Source organism: Psittacula echo, assembly GCF_963264785.1.
Source record: "Psittacula echo genome assembly, chromosome: 4".
Classification (NCBI taxonomy): Eukaryota; Metazoa; Chordata; class Aves; order Psittaciformes; family Psittacidae; genus Psittacula; species Psittacula echo.
The window spans coordinates 4,290,102-4,304,066 of NC_137738.1; the positions used below are offsets into that span (position 1 = coordinate 4,290,102).

The window sequence follows — 13,965 nt, forward strand, 5'->3', positions numbered from 1 at the left end:
AACTTCGCTTGGCACTCTACTGGTCAGCTGCCTCTCTTGCTTTGTTCCATGAAAATGCTGTTATCTATGCAAACTGATACCTAGATTTTTCAGTGCTGGGTAAGGTTACTGCATTTATTGACCTTGACCGTGGAAACAAAAAGGCCTGTTTGTTGAGATTAACATTCAGGTATTATATTATAACCTACATTTGTTGGTAGTGTAGCATTGCCTGATGCAAGCCCTACCTGACATTCAATAGTTAATGCAATCTATCAAAAAAAGGTATCATTTATCTTTCAATTAATCAGAAAGAATATATTAGATACTTTAAATAATTAAGGAAATTAAAAATGCATTACCAAATTATCATTAAGTAAACTGGCAAAAGGAGAGCAGGATATTTTACAGCAGTCTAAAAATAAAGATGTCTCAGGTATCTCCTCTCTCTCCAAGTATGTGTTAAAGATTTATATCTCACTAGATGGAGAAGAGCAGGAGCAGCATCACAGGGGTCAGGCTGACACTACATAATGCACTAAGATCTATCATAGCAGGGGCAACTGACAGAACATCAAGGATGAAAAGACATAGGTGAGGTAGACAAAAAGAGAAAGTGAACTTGAGGACAAGAGACTGAATGGAAAGAACAGGAGGTAAGGGAAATGATGAAATGAGACATATGAAACAACACTGTAAAGACGGGCTTCAACGGGAGAAAAAGAAAGGATAATGAGTTAAAATGTAGTGGACCGGTAAGAGCGAAAACAACAAAGAACCAGTGACCACAAAAATCCTGACTTTATTTTTAAGGACAGCAGCTGAAAAGCTGTAATGCTTTTACATGGCAAGAAGCACAAGAGGCAGCAGATCAGACAACCTCCCTAAGAGGCAAAAGCTGTGAGAGAAAGAAGGGTAGCTGGATATTTTTTAATGAAAGACCCTGAGCAAACTGCACCACAAAGCAGCCAGTAGACAGATGAGAATATTAAATAAGCCATTTTAATAATCCTTTCTTATCGCAGGCTTCCTCACACCACACCGCTCTCATTATGAAAGGGTTACAAAAGTGACATTATCAAGAGTGTGCTCTCCTGGAACAATGAGTTTAACCTAATGAACACACAGCTCCCCTAATTAGCTCAGGAAAGTAAGAAGTATCCAACTGTTTGATTCTGTAGTGTAGACTAAGGAGAGGAAACTGCAGCAAGCAGAAAGCCTGCCAAAGAAGGAAACTGTGATGATGAAATTTGAAATCTAGCTAGAGAAGCATTTAAAAAATAGGGGCTGCTCCAATAAAGACTTTGGCTTTTAAACAGAATAGAGAAATAGAACACATCCCAATTACATAAAAAGAAGGGACAGAAAAATAAAGTCTGGCCCAAATGTTTTTCCTGAAAGGCAGTGCAGTGTATTTTCTGATCAGCTTAATTTTTATGAGTTAACACCTGCAGCAGCATTCAAATGCCAGCTAATCCCACTCGCTGCAGAGCTCCAGCACCCGTCAAAGCCTAACACCAAACGTGCCCAAGTATGGAATAAACCAATCCCCAGCACAGAGAGCATGCGATCTGTGTGATACAGAACCGGGCAGTAACGGGAGAGCCTCCGGAGCGGCAGGACACAGTGTGAGTCCCAGGGAACAGGAATAAACACACCTCGCTCGCCCCGCACAAAGTTGCTCCAAGTGGGAACAGCGCTGCTCAGGGGTGAAGAGCTGAACGCGTGCCCTAGGGAAGGTCATTCCATGTGCTACAGGATTACTATTTTTAAAATAATAATAAAAATTAACAAAAATAACAATAAAATAAAAAACATCTTACATAAACATAGTCTGACTGCTTGCTATCGATTACAACAAAGGAAGGAAGGGATCCTGCTGAGCAAGTCTGGGTCTTGTTCAACTGGACCACCCTTTGCCCACCCTCTCATGGCTCAGTGGTTGCCAATTATTGCACATACCTGTCTGACAAGAGCCAGTTGCAGTGATAGGTAGAGGATGATTTGGTGATCTTCCGGGGCCAACTCACGTGCTCTTTAAGGACAACCACGCAATACAAAAAGAAAAGTGACTGTTAGATTGTACTCTGCAGAACTCCTTTGCCATGAGTCACACATGCAAGCACAGAACAAAACCCAGTCCTCTCCTACAGAAAACCAGTCCAGTTATGGGGGAGCACACAAAACACTAGACAAAAAGCAGATTAATGCTGGCCTGATTAAGCCAGGCTCAAAGGAACAAGTATAAGAAACACAACTCACAGGATATTATACAACTTACATGCTCCTTCATTAAATGCCACTTAATGTTTTGGAACTTGGGTAACTGATATGGGTAAAGCAGCTCTTAGCTCATAACCAAACGATTAAAGCATTATTTTAAGTAATTTAAGTGAGGGAGATAGTTGTCCAACTTGTTTCTTCATTGCCACTTTGCAGACAATAGGAGAGGGTTAGGTTAACACTGAAAAAGTAATAATTGTTACTCCTATTAGTGTGACTATGAACATGTAGAGGACTAAAGATCAGGAGCCCAAGACGTGAGCTCGTGCTCAAACACACATCCTTCACCCTGCAGCTTCTAGTCTAACTGCTGACAGTAGACTCCTCATTCGGGAAGGGAAGACACTGAGGGAAAAATAGGATTTGATGGCAGGAGCTGAGACTGGACCAAAACCAAGGCCTTCACCTCCCAAGCTTAGACCTGTTAGATGCTACCTTCTAGTCCACAGCAGGCAACAGTGCTCACTGCAGTGATGGTTCAGCTAGTGAAGGCTGCAATGTCTCCAGAACCAGACGTGGAGGCCCTTGGCAAAGGCTTGTGCAAGGCAGGGAAAAGGGATGGACAACCAGGAAAGAACTGTCCCTCTGCAACTATACCAAGAATGAAACTGCAGCCTGAGCTTTACAGCTTGTGGAGAAGCCCTTAACCAAGGAAAACATGAAGATACGTGTTTTGGGAACCTTAACTTAGGAGCAACATGGGGGCACTGGCTCATGCCACACTGGCAGCCTAGCCCAGGCACCAATGGATTATTCCCCTTGCTGACCTACAGAGTTCACTCTAAGCTCTGCAGCACAGGGAATTCATTTCACATGGGAGAGACAGGGAAGAGGAAAGTCGCTTGTAGTCAACTGACATTCCTGACCTCTTTCTGGGCTGCATTCCAGGACACCAGGGAAGCCTGCACCTGCATTGCCCTGCCCAGAGCGAGCACGATTAACATCTTTATGAGGGAGAGACAACTGGCTGACAAGGCTGGTGGTTAAAAACCCTGCCAAAACTATTCCTTTGCTAGTAATAAACAAACAAAAATGAAATCACACACCATTTTAATGGCAGCAACCTCTCAAATGCCATCCTGGCCTGTGAGCAAGAAGCTGTTGGGAGCTGACTTTTATAACTAATGGCTGTAGAATGAATTAATTTAATACGGACTGAATGTGTCCTGTAACTCTGCAAATGAAGGTAGCATCTGAAACAATGGCAAAGACATCAAGATGCAATTACTACAGGCAAGTCACTAATTTCTCCATCCACTTGGGAAAAACAGAAACAACAACAAAACCAACAAAACCCAAAACAAACAAAACAAAAACCACCAAAAACCCCCAAACCCATGCCAAAAACCAAACAAAACCAAGCAAGCAAGCAAAAACCCCAAACCAAACAAGTCTCCACAAGGTAGAACCCAACTTTGCCCTAAAAGCTGTTGGAGCAGCCATTGAAGCAGGTCGCTTTTGCAACCAGCTTGTACGAAACCTTCAGTAGCCTCCCCAATATCAGGTAACAGGGGAAAAGTCTACATGGGTGAATGGGACAAGAGACTAATGGAAACAAGGGGTTATTACTTTACTGCTTGGTTTCCTCAAAAGGTATTAGAAAAATATTTGATCTGATCTTCCAGCTGAAAAGGCCACTTACAAAGATGGCTACAGGGCAAACCACAGCCTGAGAGACCATACATGTACTTTAAGACCAGGTGAAAAACAAGGAAAAATAAAAGAAGAAAGAAACCGAACTCAGGCATTTAAGATGACACTGGTAACCTGGGCAGTAGCAGAAGTATTACATTCCAGGAGCTTACAGTCCAGGAGCTAGTGTGACTGAAAGTGCATTCCTCATCTAAAAAGTGATTGAATAAATGGCTTTTCCAAATTTATCTTTCAGATCTCCATAGAATACATATCCAGAACTACACCTATGGTTTCAGCTTACTACATGCTCTTGCAACCACTGCGAAATCAGTGCAAGACAAACGCGCTGGACTCCTCCTTGCTCGGCATCAAAAAACCAGCTAAGATCCAATAACATGCTCAACCTGCTATATTTGTACTTAGAGATACCAGAGACCTCAAATTTTCTTCACTTTTGTAATGTATTTATGACCACATCAAACCCAGAATTAGGTATTTCAGCCCAAAACACAGATGATACAAGCTTCCATTTAGTTGTCACCTGAAGTCTGTAGGCATCTACATTTACAATGTTAACTGCCCAAACACTACCTGGTGTATTTTGGGTGGTGTAACTTAGTCATAACAGGGTCAGGAAGCTCACACCTCACCTCTCTCCCACAACAGTGCTGGCAAAAGGGTTTTTAACCCAAGCAGTTTTATCTGAGGTAACCGTAGCTGCAGAGTTTAATCCACAGGTACTTTCAGGCCAAAGCCATTGGATCAGAATCCCCCACAAAATACAGTGGTGAAGAACAGGGGAGTAGTGACCGCTTTGTACCACTAGCTCTAAAGTCCCCTTTTCACACAACAGTTCATGTAAACACTCAGGACAGCAATCATCCTCTCTCTGTTAAGTGCACTGATGCCAGGTCATCTCATAGCAGCCTACACCCTGATGGTGAAGGTACTTTACCACCATGAGGGAAACAGGAGTTTAAGCCAGCTTTACACAGGAATGGAGCTTTCCACATTTGCCTGCTGGCATCATGTGAGGAAGCTGCATCTCCCAGCACTTTTTATCTCATTGCGGCTGAGGCTATTTCTGTTTAGTGTCAGAACAGGTACTCTTACCTTGGATATTCAACCAAATACTGGATTTAGCCATTACAGCAAATGGGTTTGGCAGACTATTGCTGAAATCTACTGAACTGTTTTTAAGCTTTCAGGCAAGGAAGCCTTACACAGAAGAAAACGAAAACCAGCAATTATTCTGAATTCATTCAAAGGAATGCACAATGCAAATATCTGCAAGATTCCTACTCACCTCTCTAAAGTCTGAAGTGCTTTCTTGTTTAATTCATCCTGAGAGCCCTTCACAGTAGCTGTAGGAGAAGATACAATGCCATTTGAGAGTTGAATTCAATGTTTCAGATTGAATAAATAGTTAGACATGCACAGAGTATTTCAAACTGAGAGCATAAAAACTGCGGACATCTGGTGGTATGAGTGTTCATGGCTGGAAAAGGTGCCATTTTGTTTCTAAGCAGCACAAAACCAGCATTTTCACCTGAATTCTCTGTTTCATCTATATTAAAGACTCCTCCAAGTCTTTACTTGGAAGTCTCTACTGAAATGTCAAGGCATTTTTTATTTACATAAGCCAGCGAAAGGGCCTGGGAGGAGAAGGGTCCATAGCATAACTAGATACACTAAGAGCAAAACAAGCCTTCTGCCAGGTTGGTGTATATGCTGAAAAGCAGTAACTAGCAGCATGTTCTGACTCAGATACAGCCCGTCCGCACCACCATCTTCACGTAGGAGGGTGTTGCAGGTTGAACTGGGAACACCAAGAGCCAAATTGACAGCCTTATGACAAAACCATTGACAACACATCATCTCCCTTGAGACCACAACAGTCTTTCAGGCTACTTTTATGCACCCTTCACATGTGGCATTAGCCACTAATGCCCTCCTTGCAGTCTCTAATTGCTTGACTAAAGGATCCTGCCCATTAGGCTCACTTCTCAAATGTGTGAATTAATCCCTAACCAAAACCATAAAAGGAGAAGAAGAATCAAGTTCTTGTTATGCAGCATGTCATCAGATACCATGATGAAGAGCAAGGGGAAGGAAGGAATTGCCTAGAGAAGCATGACTCCTCAGATCCAAAATACCTGGAAAGCTAGCAGTACTTTTCAGAAGTACATTGGCTGTCTTGTTCTGGTTCTTAGTTTTTAGGATTTCCATAGCAGTTGTTTCTTGTTCTGCCTACCCTGAATCTGAAAGCTACAGAGAGACAGTACAAAGAACTGATGAGTAGTTAATCCATCAGCAAACATCCACCTATGAATATATTTGACTTCATATATCAAGTCAGTATAAGTTTCAGAAGAGAAAGTAAGCAGTATGTAATTAAGCAACAAACCCAGATAAAATTCAAGTAGTCTTAAAAGCTTAGAGGAGAGAATTGTGCTCTACAAGATGCACAAAGATTCACTCACTGCAATACGCCAGTGAGTGAAGCTTTGGAAGCAATTTATTTTGCCAAAGTAGCTATAGTGATCAGACCTTTTTTTTATTCCTAGATATTCCAAGTTCTTCAAAACACCAGGTTCATTTTGGGGAAACAGCAATCTTCAGGATTTCCCACATCATAAAGATCAAAAATTGCTTATGCCACAAGATCTACTCTAAGTCGTAAAAAATGAACAAAAATCTTGCAGTTTGAAGAGTAAACTTGAAGATACGGAGTTTCATGCAAAATGCAGCATTTATTAGAATACACTCTACATAACCTTAAATTGAGGATTCAGGCCCATTGCCAAATACTGGGAAAAGGTAACAGAGGAGGAAAGTTTAGAAGAAAATTAAAAGTATCAAGCCTGATTTAAACATAAAAATGCTTGAGGAGACACTGGGAAGGATTTCATCATAGCTATAAACAGTCATCCACAAAAATATGTCAGATTCTGTTTCTCATGGAAACTACAAGACTCCTTCTGTAAGTTACAAAGCAGTTCTGGAGATGCCATACAATGAGGAAGACTGAAAGGAATCTTACTATTTGCCCCCCACTAAATAAACATCAGATAGAAAAGCTAGGACGTTTAGGTTCCACCTGGTAAGACATTCGACTGATGCTCAGCTTGTAGTCAGAAAGAGCACAAAATATGTGATGGAAATGCAGTTATTACAGCTCGTCAGCTTTGCTCCTGCACTCCTGGGAAACAGCACGCGAGTCCCACCTCCCACAATATGAACTGCATCTTCAGCTACAGATAAGTTGGAAATCTGGTTGTTCATCTCTAGATTTGTGTCTGGTTTGAACAAACACATTGAAATTCGTGTTTCACAATACTGAGGGCCGATGCTGCAAGTGAACCATGCTATTTAAAGGGACTTCAGAGCTAAATTAGAAAAAGGGAGGGATACACAAGAAGCAGCTTGGTCAGCAGGTTGAGGGAGGTAATTCTCCCCCTCTACTTTGCTGCAGTCCTGCATTCAGCTCTGCAGCCCCAACACAAAAGGGACTTGGACCTGTAAGAGCAAGTCCAGAGGAGATCACAAAGATGCTCAGAAGGCTGGGGCACCTCTCCTATGGAGACAGGCTGAGAACTGGGCTTGTTCACCCTGGAGAAGAGAAGGCTCTGTGGAGACCTTAGAGCAGCCTTTCAATACTCCAAGGGGACTTATAAGAAAGATGAAGAGATGGATTTTTTTTACCAGGACCTGTAGTGATAGGACAAAAAGTAATGGTTTTAAACTAAAAGAGGGAAGATTTAGGTTAGATATAAGGAAGAAATTATTTCCTGAGGGTGGCAAGATATTGAAACTGGTTGCCCAGAGATACTGGCAGAAATGCTCTACCTCTGGGATTGTTCAAGAGGTCATCACTGCAACCTACTTGTATTGCTGAAAAGCTCTCACATCAAAGAAAAGTTTGCACCAAGGAGACAGAATCAGGTGGGTCTGGCTAAACTGCTGAAAGTCATGCTCCACTTTCTGAGGTTGACAGTATTAATGCATCCTTCAGCCTTCACCCAACTTTACCCACCAGGAGCACGGCTGTTGCAGTTCTACCACCTCAAATGCAGTGTGACTTATCACCTGGATTAAAACAAACTGCAAAGCAGTCTGACCACAGTGAGGCAGAAAGCACAGGGGAGTTTAAGGTTCTGAAACTTCAGCAGTTAGTTATTCCTGTAAGACATGCTACTTTTGCAAATGCCACCTTAGGAGCCCAAGATTTATTGTCTAAAGCACTCCAGGCTTTTAAAGGAGCTTAAGCCTTACCAAAAGTCAACAGGATCCTCCACAACATTTTGGTACCTAAATACAAAACCCCTAAAGTCATGTTCGAAAACAGAGGAGGGCGAGTTCTGTGTTAGTGAGCAGATGTAGCACAATAAGTGTGAATGCATGGAGTGAAACTCTTCATGCTGAGGATCCTTACAACAACCCTACAAACATGGAGACAGGGGTCTACTTCTAGTCTTGTCCCACAGACTGAACACCCATTTGCAGCTGCAGCATAATCAGGTCTATTTATGTAGTGCATTAGTTTTAGGGGAAAGAAGTCAGTTTGTGTTGTGCAAAACTGCTCCATTATGAAACTCACAACATAAGTGGGGATGATGGAGAGACTGGCTTCAAAACCACATTTCTAATCAAAACTAAAGACACCAATGGGTATGCACCCTTTTGCATATATCACTGGGTTTCAAACAAACATTCATTTGTGCTAAGACACCTAACATGGCTAGGTGTACAGTTTTAGCATCCAGAATTATAATTAAAGATTGCTTCTGGAGATAACAGTCAACACATGCAAAAATGATGGATTTGTCCACTAATAAGAAATGTCTAATATTGTTTTTTAACCAGTGCTGTCAGTATACTGAGTATTTATAAAATCCATGAAGACCAACAGAAAATTTCCAGTTCAGCCCCTGATCTGTGGTCTTATGCTCAATATAAGTATTACACCAAAATTCTAAATGAAGATACAGCACATTCATCTCTGAAAGGATGAGGGTCTGTTAAATCTACAGGGATTTCACAAGATGCGAGGTGGTGCTGTTAAATCAGAAGTGCACTTGTATTTCATAATGCATTCTCAAACTGTTCTTTCCTCTTTAGCCTCTGTTAAATTCATCTCACCTTCCTCTGTCTTCAATGGATTCTTCACCAGACCTAAGAGAGGCAAAGGTGACAATACAGCTGATGTCAAAACTGGAATTACAAGAGGAAGAGAAAGGTTTGCTGTTGACATTGACCTATTGGGAACAGGTCTGTAGAAAAGTTGGATAGGAACAGACAGACATGGTGAACAAACAAAGAGATTTGCACTTCTAAGAGTGAGGCAAAAGTGTCAATGACTTCCTCTGAGGACACACCTCTCTGACAGTTCAATGAAACTTATTCCAAGAAACATGTAATTAGATATTAAGAACAAGGAAGCCACACACACTGCTACCTAGCATAAGTTACAGGAAGTCTTATTTTATCCAGGAGTAAATGTAATCATTGCGAAGTGACTTTTTATCAAAGGCTCCCACAAGTTCTTTGAAGAGTCATTCAGTAGGGTTCTTTCTCTTCTGACTCTATAGGAAGTGCTTTTTGCAGGTCACAAAGGAAAGGCTTTAATACAGCTCCTCAGTGACTTTGTCACACAGGAAGAGAAATATTTACTGAAAGGATGTGCTAAATAAGAAAGCTTAACCTTGGATGGAAGGCATCTTGATATATTGCTGTAAGCTTTATAAGGCAATTGGTCAAATGTCCCTAAAGCACTTAGCTGCCATTGAAAATGCTGACTCACCAAAAGTCAACTCAAGTGGAAAGTTATGGAAATCATATATATACACAGATGTGTGACTGTGTGCCTGCATATGTCACTATGAACTGGTATAAACACAACGATGAACAAGATTGACAGAATGAGGCAGGATTACATAGGGGAGTTGCTATCTTCCTTTCAGCATGTTCTACTCTTTCTTCGTCACTGTGATAAGGATGCTAATGAAAAACGTCTCATTAGTGCAAATTTGACATTTTCCAGTAAAATGCTATCCCATATTCATGATCATCGCAAGTATCATCGAAGGACTTAATCCATTTTATTAAAATATAACCTGAAACATGGAAATACACTCCTCAAATTTCCCTCAGAAAGCCCTAATGACTCAAATGCTAGAGATATGAGGAGAAGGCAGATATTTCACCGTTTGACAACATGAATCAGATGCTAACCTGGAAAAAAGATCAAAGAGAGTTGCTGTGAAGACTGCTTCTTTTACACTAAAAAGGACACTTATTACAACATCTGAACTAATTGAAAACTCAAAAATTTCTCTTCCAGAAGCAGAGAATTTCCAACTCACATTTTGCTGCACCGAAGTATTTTTAGAGCCAGAGTACAGTACATGCCTCTACAACTCCATTCTTTAGAAACCATTTTCTTTCCATACAGAGGATAAACAAATAGATCATAATGGGCTAACACATAAAACCTCTATCTCTGAAAATAGTCTCTGGGATCTTGTATAGCTTTAGGGATGGTTTAAACAAAATCTAGGCAAAATGCCCTAAAAAGCCAGGCTGTTATGCGGAATTCAATGCTGAATGAACTTTATACATATATATATGTGTGTGTGTGTGTATGAGAAAGTTCAGGCTAAAAAGGACATGTTTTTTGACATGAACTTTCTAGGGGAAGCTATTCTGAAACAGAGAAATGAAGAAATGAGGAGAGCTACCGTGCCTTTAGCCTCCATTCTGGAAAGCAGTTCTCAGAACTGCTGGCTGAAAAAACACACTGACATGTACTAGAGAAGAGCACAAGCCCCTTCCACATACACATACATGCCTTGCAGAATTCTGGTGTAACCTGCAAGGCCAGCATGCTTCCATGATACCATACAGTCAGCTTTATCTCAGGTTCATTTGCTGGAAGAAGTAGGTTTATTTCTAAGAGATCCATCTGGCAGAGATCCCATTGCTTGCATGTGGTCAGGACTGCTCAAATGAACATGAAACACACCAGTTCAGCCGTTATTCAAAGAAACTATGTTAGAAGGCCTTCTACCTATGTTAGAAGTTGTAAAAGAAACAAAAACTATTCTCACCTGTAAGATGAATGTCAGAGCTAGAACCTACAACTCTCCCAAAGACTAGGACTTCAAGCCCTTGTGGCTACCCAAAACCAAATCTGCAGGAGCCCATTGTCCAGTCATTCGAAACCCAAGCAAGCAGCATTAAAATGAAATACTTCTTACATTCAGTGCCTGTATCTAGTCAACATCCACACGTACCAGTGAGGTAGATATTTTTATCTTGTTTACTTCTTAAGCAGAGAAAGAAATGACATGACAGAGAGGTTCAATCTCTGTGGGGAATCAGTATCATGCCAGGAGCTAAAGTCAGGCATTTCTGACTCCAGTTCTTGGATTGTATTTCTTTATGTGATTTATGAGTGGGTGACAAAGATACGAAAATAGATGGAAAGTCTGACTTTTTGTTGCGTAAATAAGTGAAATAAATGTATTAGAAACATTCATGTAAAACACACCAAGCATTATCGACTACAGTCAGATTATCACCTCCTAAGTAATGATTTGCCTTTCTTCCTTTACTTAAAAACTTCACTTTCATTACCACAGAAGACAGTTCCCTGAGCAACTGAACAGTCCCCATTTGTCTTGCAATATGATTATTTTTTATGTCCAGTCAGCACTAAAAGCAGATTTTCTAATAGATTTCCACTGCTTGCACTGAAGACTTTCAACAGACGCTCTCCATACAACATACTTGACCAACAGGACAACTCACCATCAGTAGCTTGAAGACTGTATGTCAGGCCCAGAGCCAGGTAACCCTTTGCTAGGGACTCTCCAGCATCCTCACCCAAGTCTATCACCATTTTAGCAAAGTATTCTCCTTCTTCCAGCTGCAAAAGAGGTAGGTTGAGACTTGTAGGCATTTCCTCTGTACTTGCTTTGATAAAATTATCCTATTAAACTTACCTGTAAGCGATGTCAGAATCATTCATACAAGGGTTTTCAGTGATCACAGTAAACACTCATAGAAAGGAGGATGCAGAAAGTCAGATTAGCAGACCTTGGTGAACAAGCTCAGTTTTGAGAAAAGTTTTGGTTTTGTTTTAAACCCCAAAATGTTGCCATATGTTTAAGGTTAATAATGGACACTATCTTATTTTTAATTGCCCTTCAGGCACACTTCAATCATGCAACCTTAAATACAGATGTCAGACCAACCGACTACTTATATACTATATACTACTTATATACTATCCTGGCAGTACATTCAAAGGTCTAACAAGTTTCCTCCTTCAAAGGAAGACCACGTAGCTTTGCTGTACAATGTTTTTAAACCTAAGCAAATTTTACTTCCTTTTAAAAAGTTACAAGAGTAAAACAAAGTAAAACTCCATTGCGAGGAAGTTCAGCTGCTGCTCACAGTTCTGCTGCCACAGGGAGGAGGCAGCAAATTCAGGACACACATTTTGAGCTGAAATACCACACTACTTTAGTAGATCATGCTGCAGCAGCCCCATTTTTCACCTTTTGCAAAGAGAAAATTTCCTTGAAAATGCATTTTATATTACAGATTGTGATGGGAAGAGAAAGCAGTCACAACCTCTCAGCCTCTGAAATGGTGAAATAAGCTGGTTTCTACTGACTGCTCCCCCAACCTTCCTTTCCAGCTGATCACACTGATTGAGTCTAATGAAAATATGAAGCTTTAGTGTCTTTAAAATCCAAGTTAATGATAATTTTAAACAAAAAATAATTTGAATATTTTATTACACAATAGAGTGTTCCTCATTTCTAACCTTAAACTCTCATTAACATCACCCATTATAAGTAGAAAAGACTAAGACCTTTATAGTTTACACATGTGGAAAGATGTAGGCTGGAGAGGTACAGGCAAAAGCTCTAAGTAATGCTTGAAAGACACTGAACCTACAGGGATATCTCTTGTCTAGTAGTGACAGTCTGCACATCCTGTCAACCATAACCAGAATCATCCCTAATCAAGAACCAGGCATTATTACACTACCCAAAAAATACTCCTTTCAGAAACTTTCATTACAGAACAGCTGACTTTCTGGGATGGGGTTGTTTCATCTTGAAGAAATACATTTTTGTTTGAAATCCATCTGGTTTAGACACAAGAACTGCAGATGCAACTGAAATGCTCCCTTAATACTCAACTTTGTCAGACTTCAGCACCTCATAGTTCATTAATAGCTATATGGAGTCAGCAGTAATGAGCTGATATCAAAACATACCAGCAGATAAGTGATCTGCAGTGATCTGTTAATATGCTGTCTCTGAACAGAATCTACTTGAACTGATATACTACCCTGTCAATGGGCCTCCTAGTTGTATCACTTGAAGACATTCAAGTGACAACATTTACTAACAGCTCCATAAACAAAGCAGCTGGTATTTATTAGATTATATCAAACATAATAAAAATAATACTGTTAATGTAAGCAAGAAGAAAGGCTGAAGAGTGCAAGCTAAGCAGCAATCTCCATGGCTTGGGTCTTCTCACTTGTACAGTCCATTAAGGTCAGTACCATTCAAACTAGATGCAGGCCAATAGTTCCCAAATGTCTGAAACCAGTGATGAGTATGTATTCTATCACCAACCTTTTCCCTGAAAGCACTATGAAAGCATTACAGTCTTGCTGATTGCCTAATCAACTGTCAATCTGGAGATCACTAATTGAAACAGGCATACCTCTTGGGGCATACTTAGGGCTACAAATAAATTGCAAGGACTGTCATTAACAGCATAATCCAACGTCTACTGAACACACTAGAAATAGCCCTACTGACTTCAGCGATGCTCAGATGAGACCCTTCGAACTCTGACCCCATCAAGAAGACTCAGTTGCTCTAAGAGACTTCTTAATTCTGTCAGTAGCCTTACTTCCAGCCAGACTTCCCTGCCACATACTGGAGCGTGTTCTGGAAAAGAGCCCAGGACAATGGAAGTAAATAATGTCCCGTGACTTGCCACACAAAAAAACCCCAACAAAACCAAACAACAAGA

At 40.7% G+C, this 13,965-nt stretch overlaps 1 protein-coding gene across 4 annotated transcripts in view; it reads right to left on the minus strand.

Annotated features, from left to right (window-relative positions):
- The window catches only part of TTC7A (tetratricopeptide repeat domain 7A), a gene marked incomplete at both ends in the record, with an annotated part of 170,005 nt that overhangs the window by 92,261 nt on the left and 63,779 nt on the right, over positions 1-13,965 (minus strand). For all 4 annotated transcript variants that reach the window (XM_080616900.1, XM_080616901.1, XM_080616899.1 and 1 more), the window contains 3 exons: positions 1,942-2,014; positions 5,204-5,261; positions 11,710-11,827. In XM_080616900.1, the coding sequence (XP_080473026.1) occupies positions 1,942-2,014; positions 5,204-5,261; positions 11,710-11,827 (249 nt within the window). The remainder of the gene's footprint in view (positions 1-1,941; positions 2,015-5,203; positions 5,262-11,709; positions 11,828-13,965) is intronic.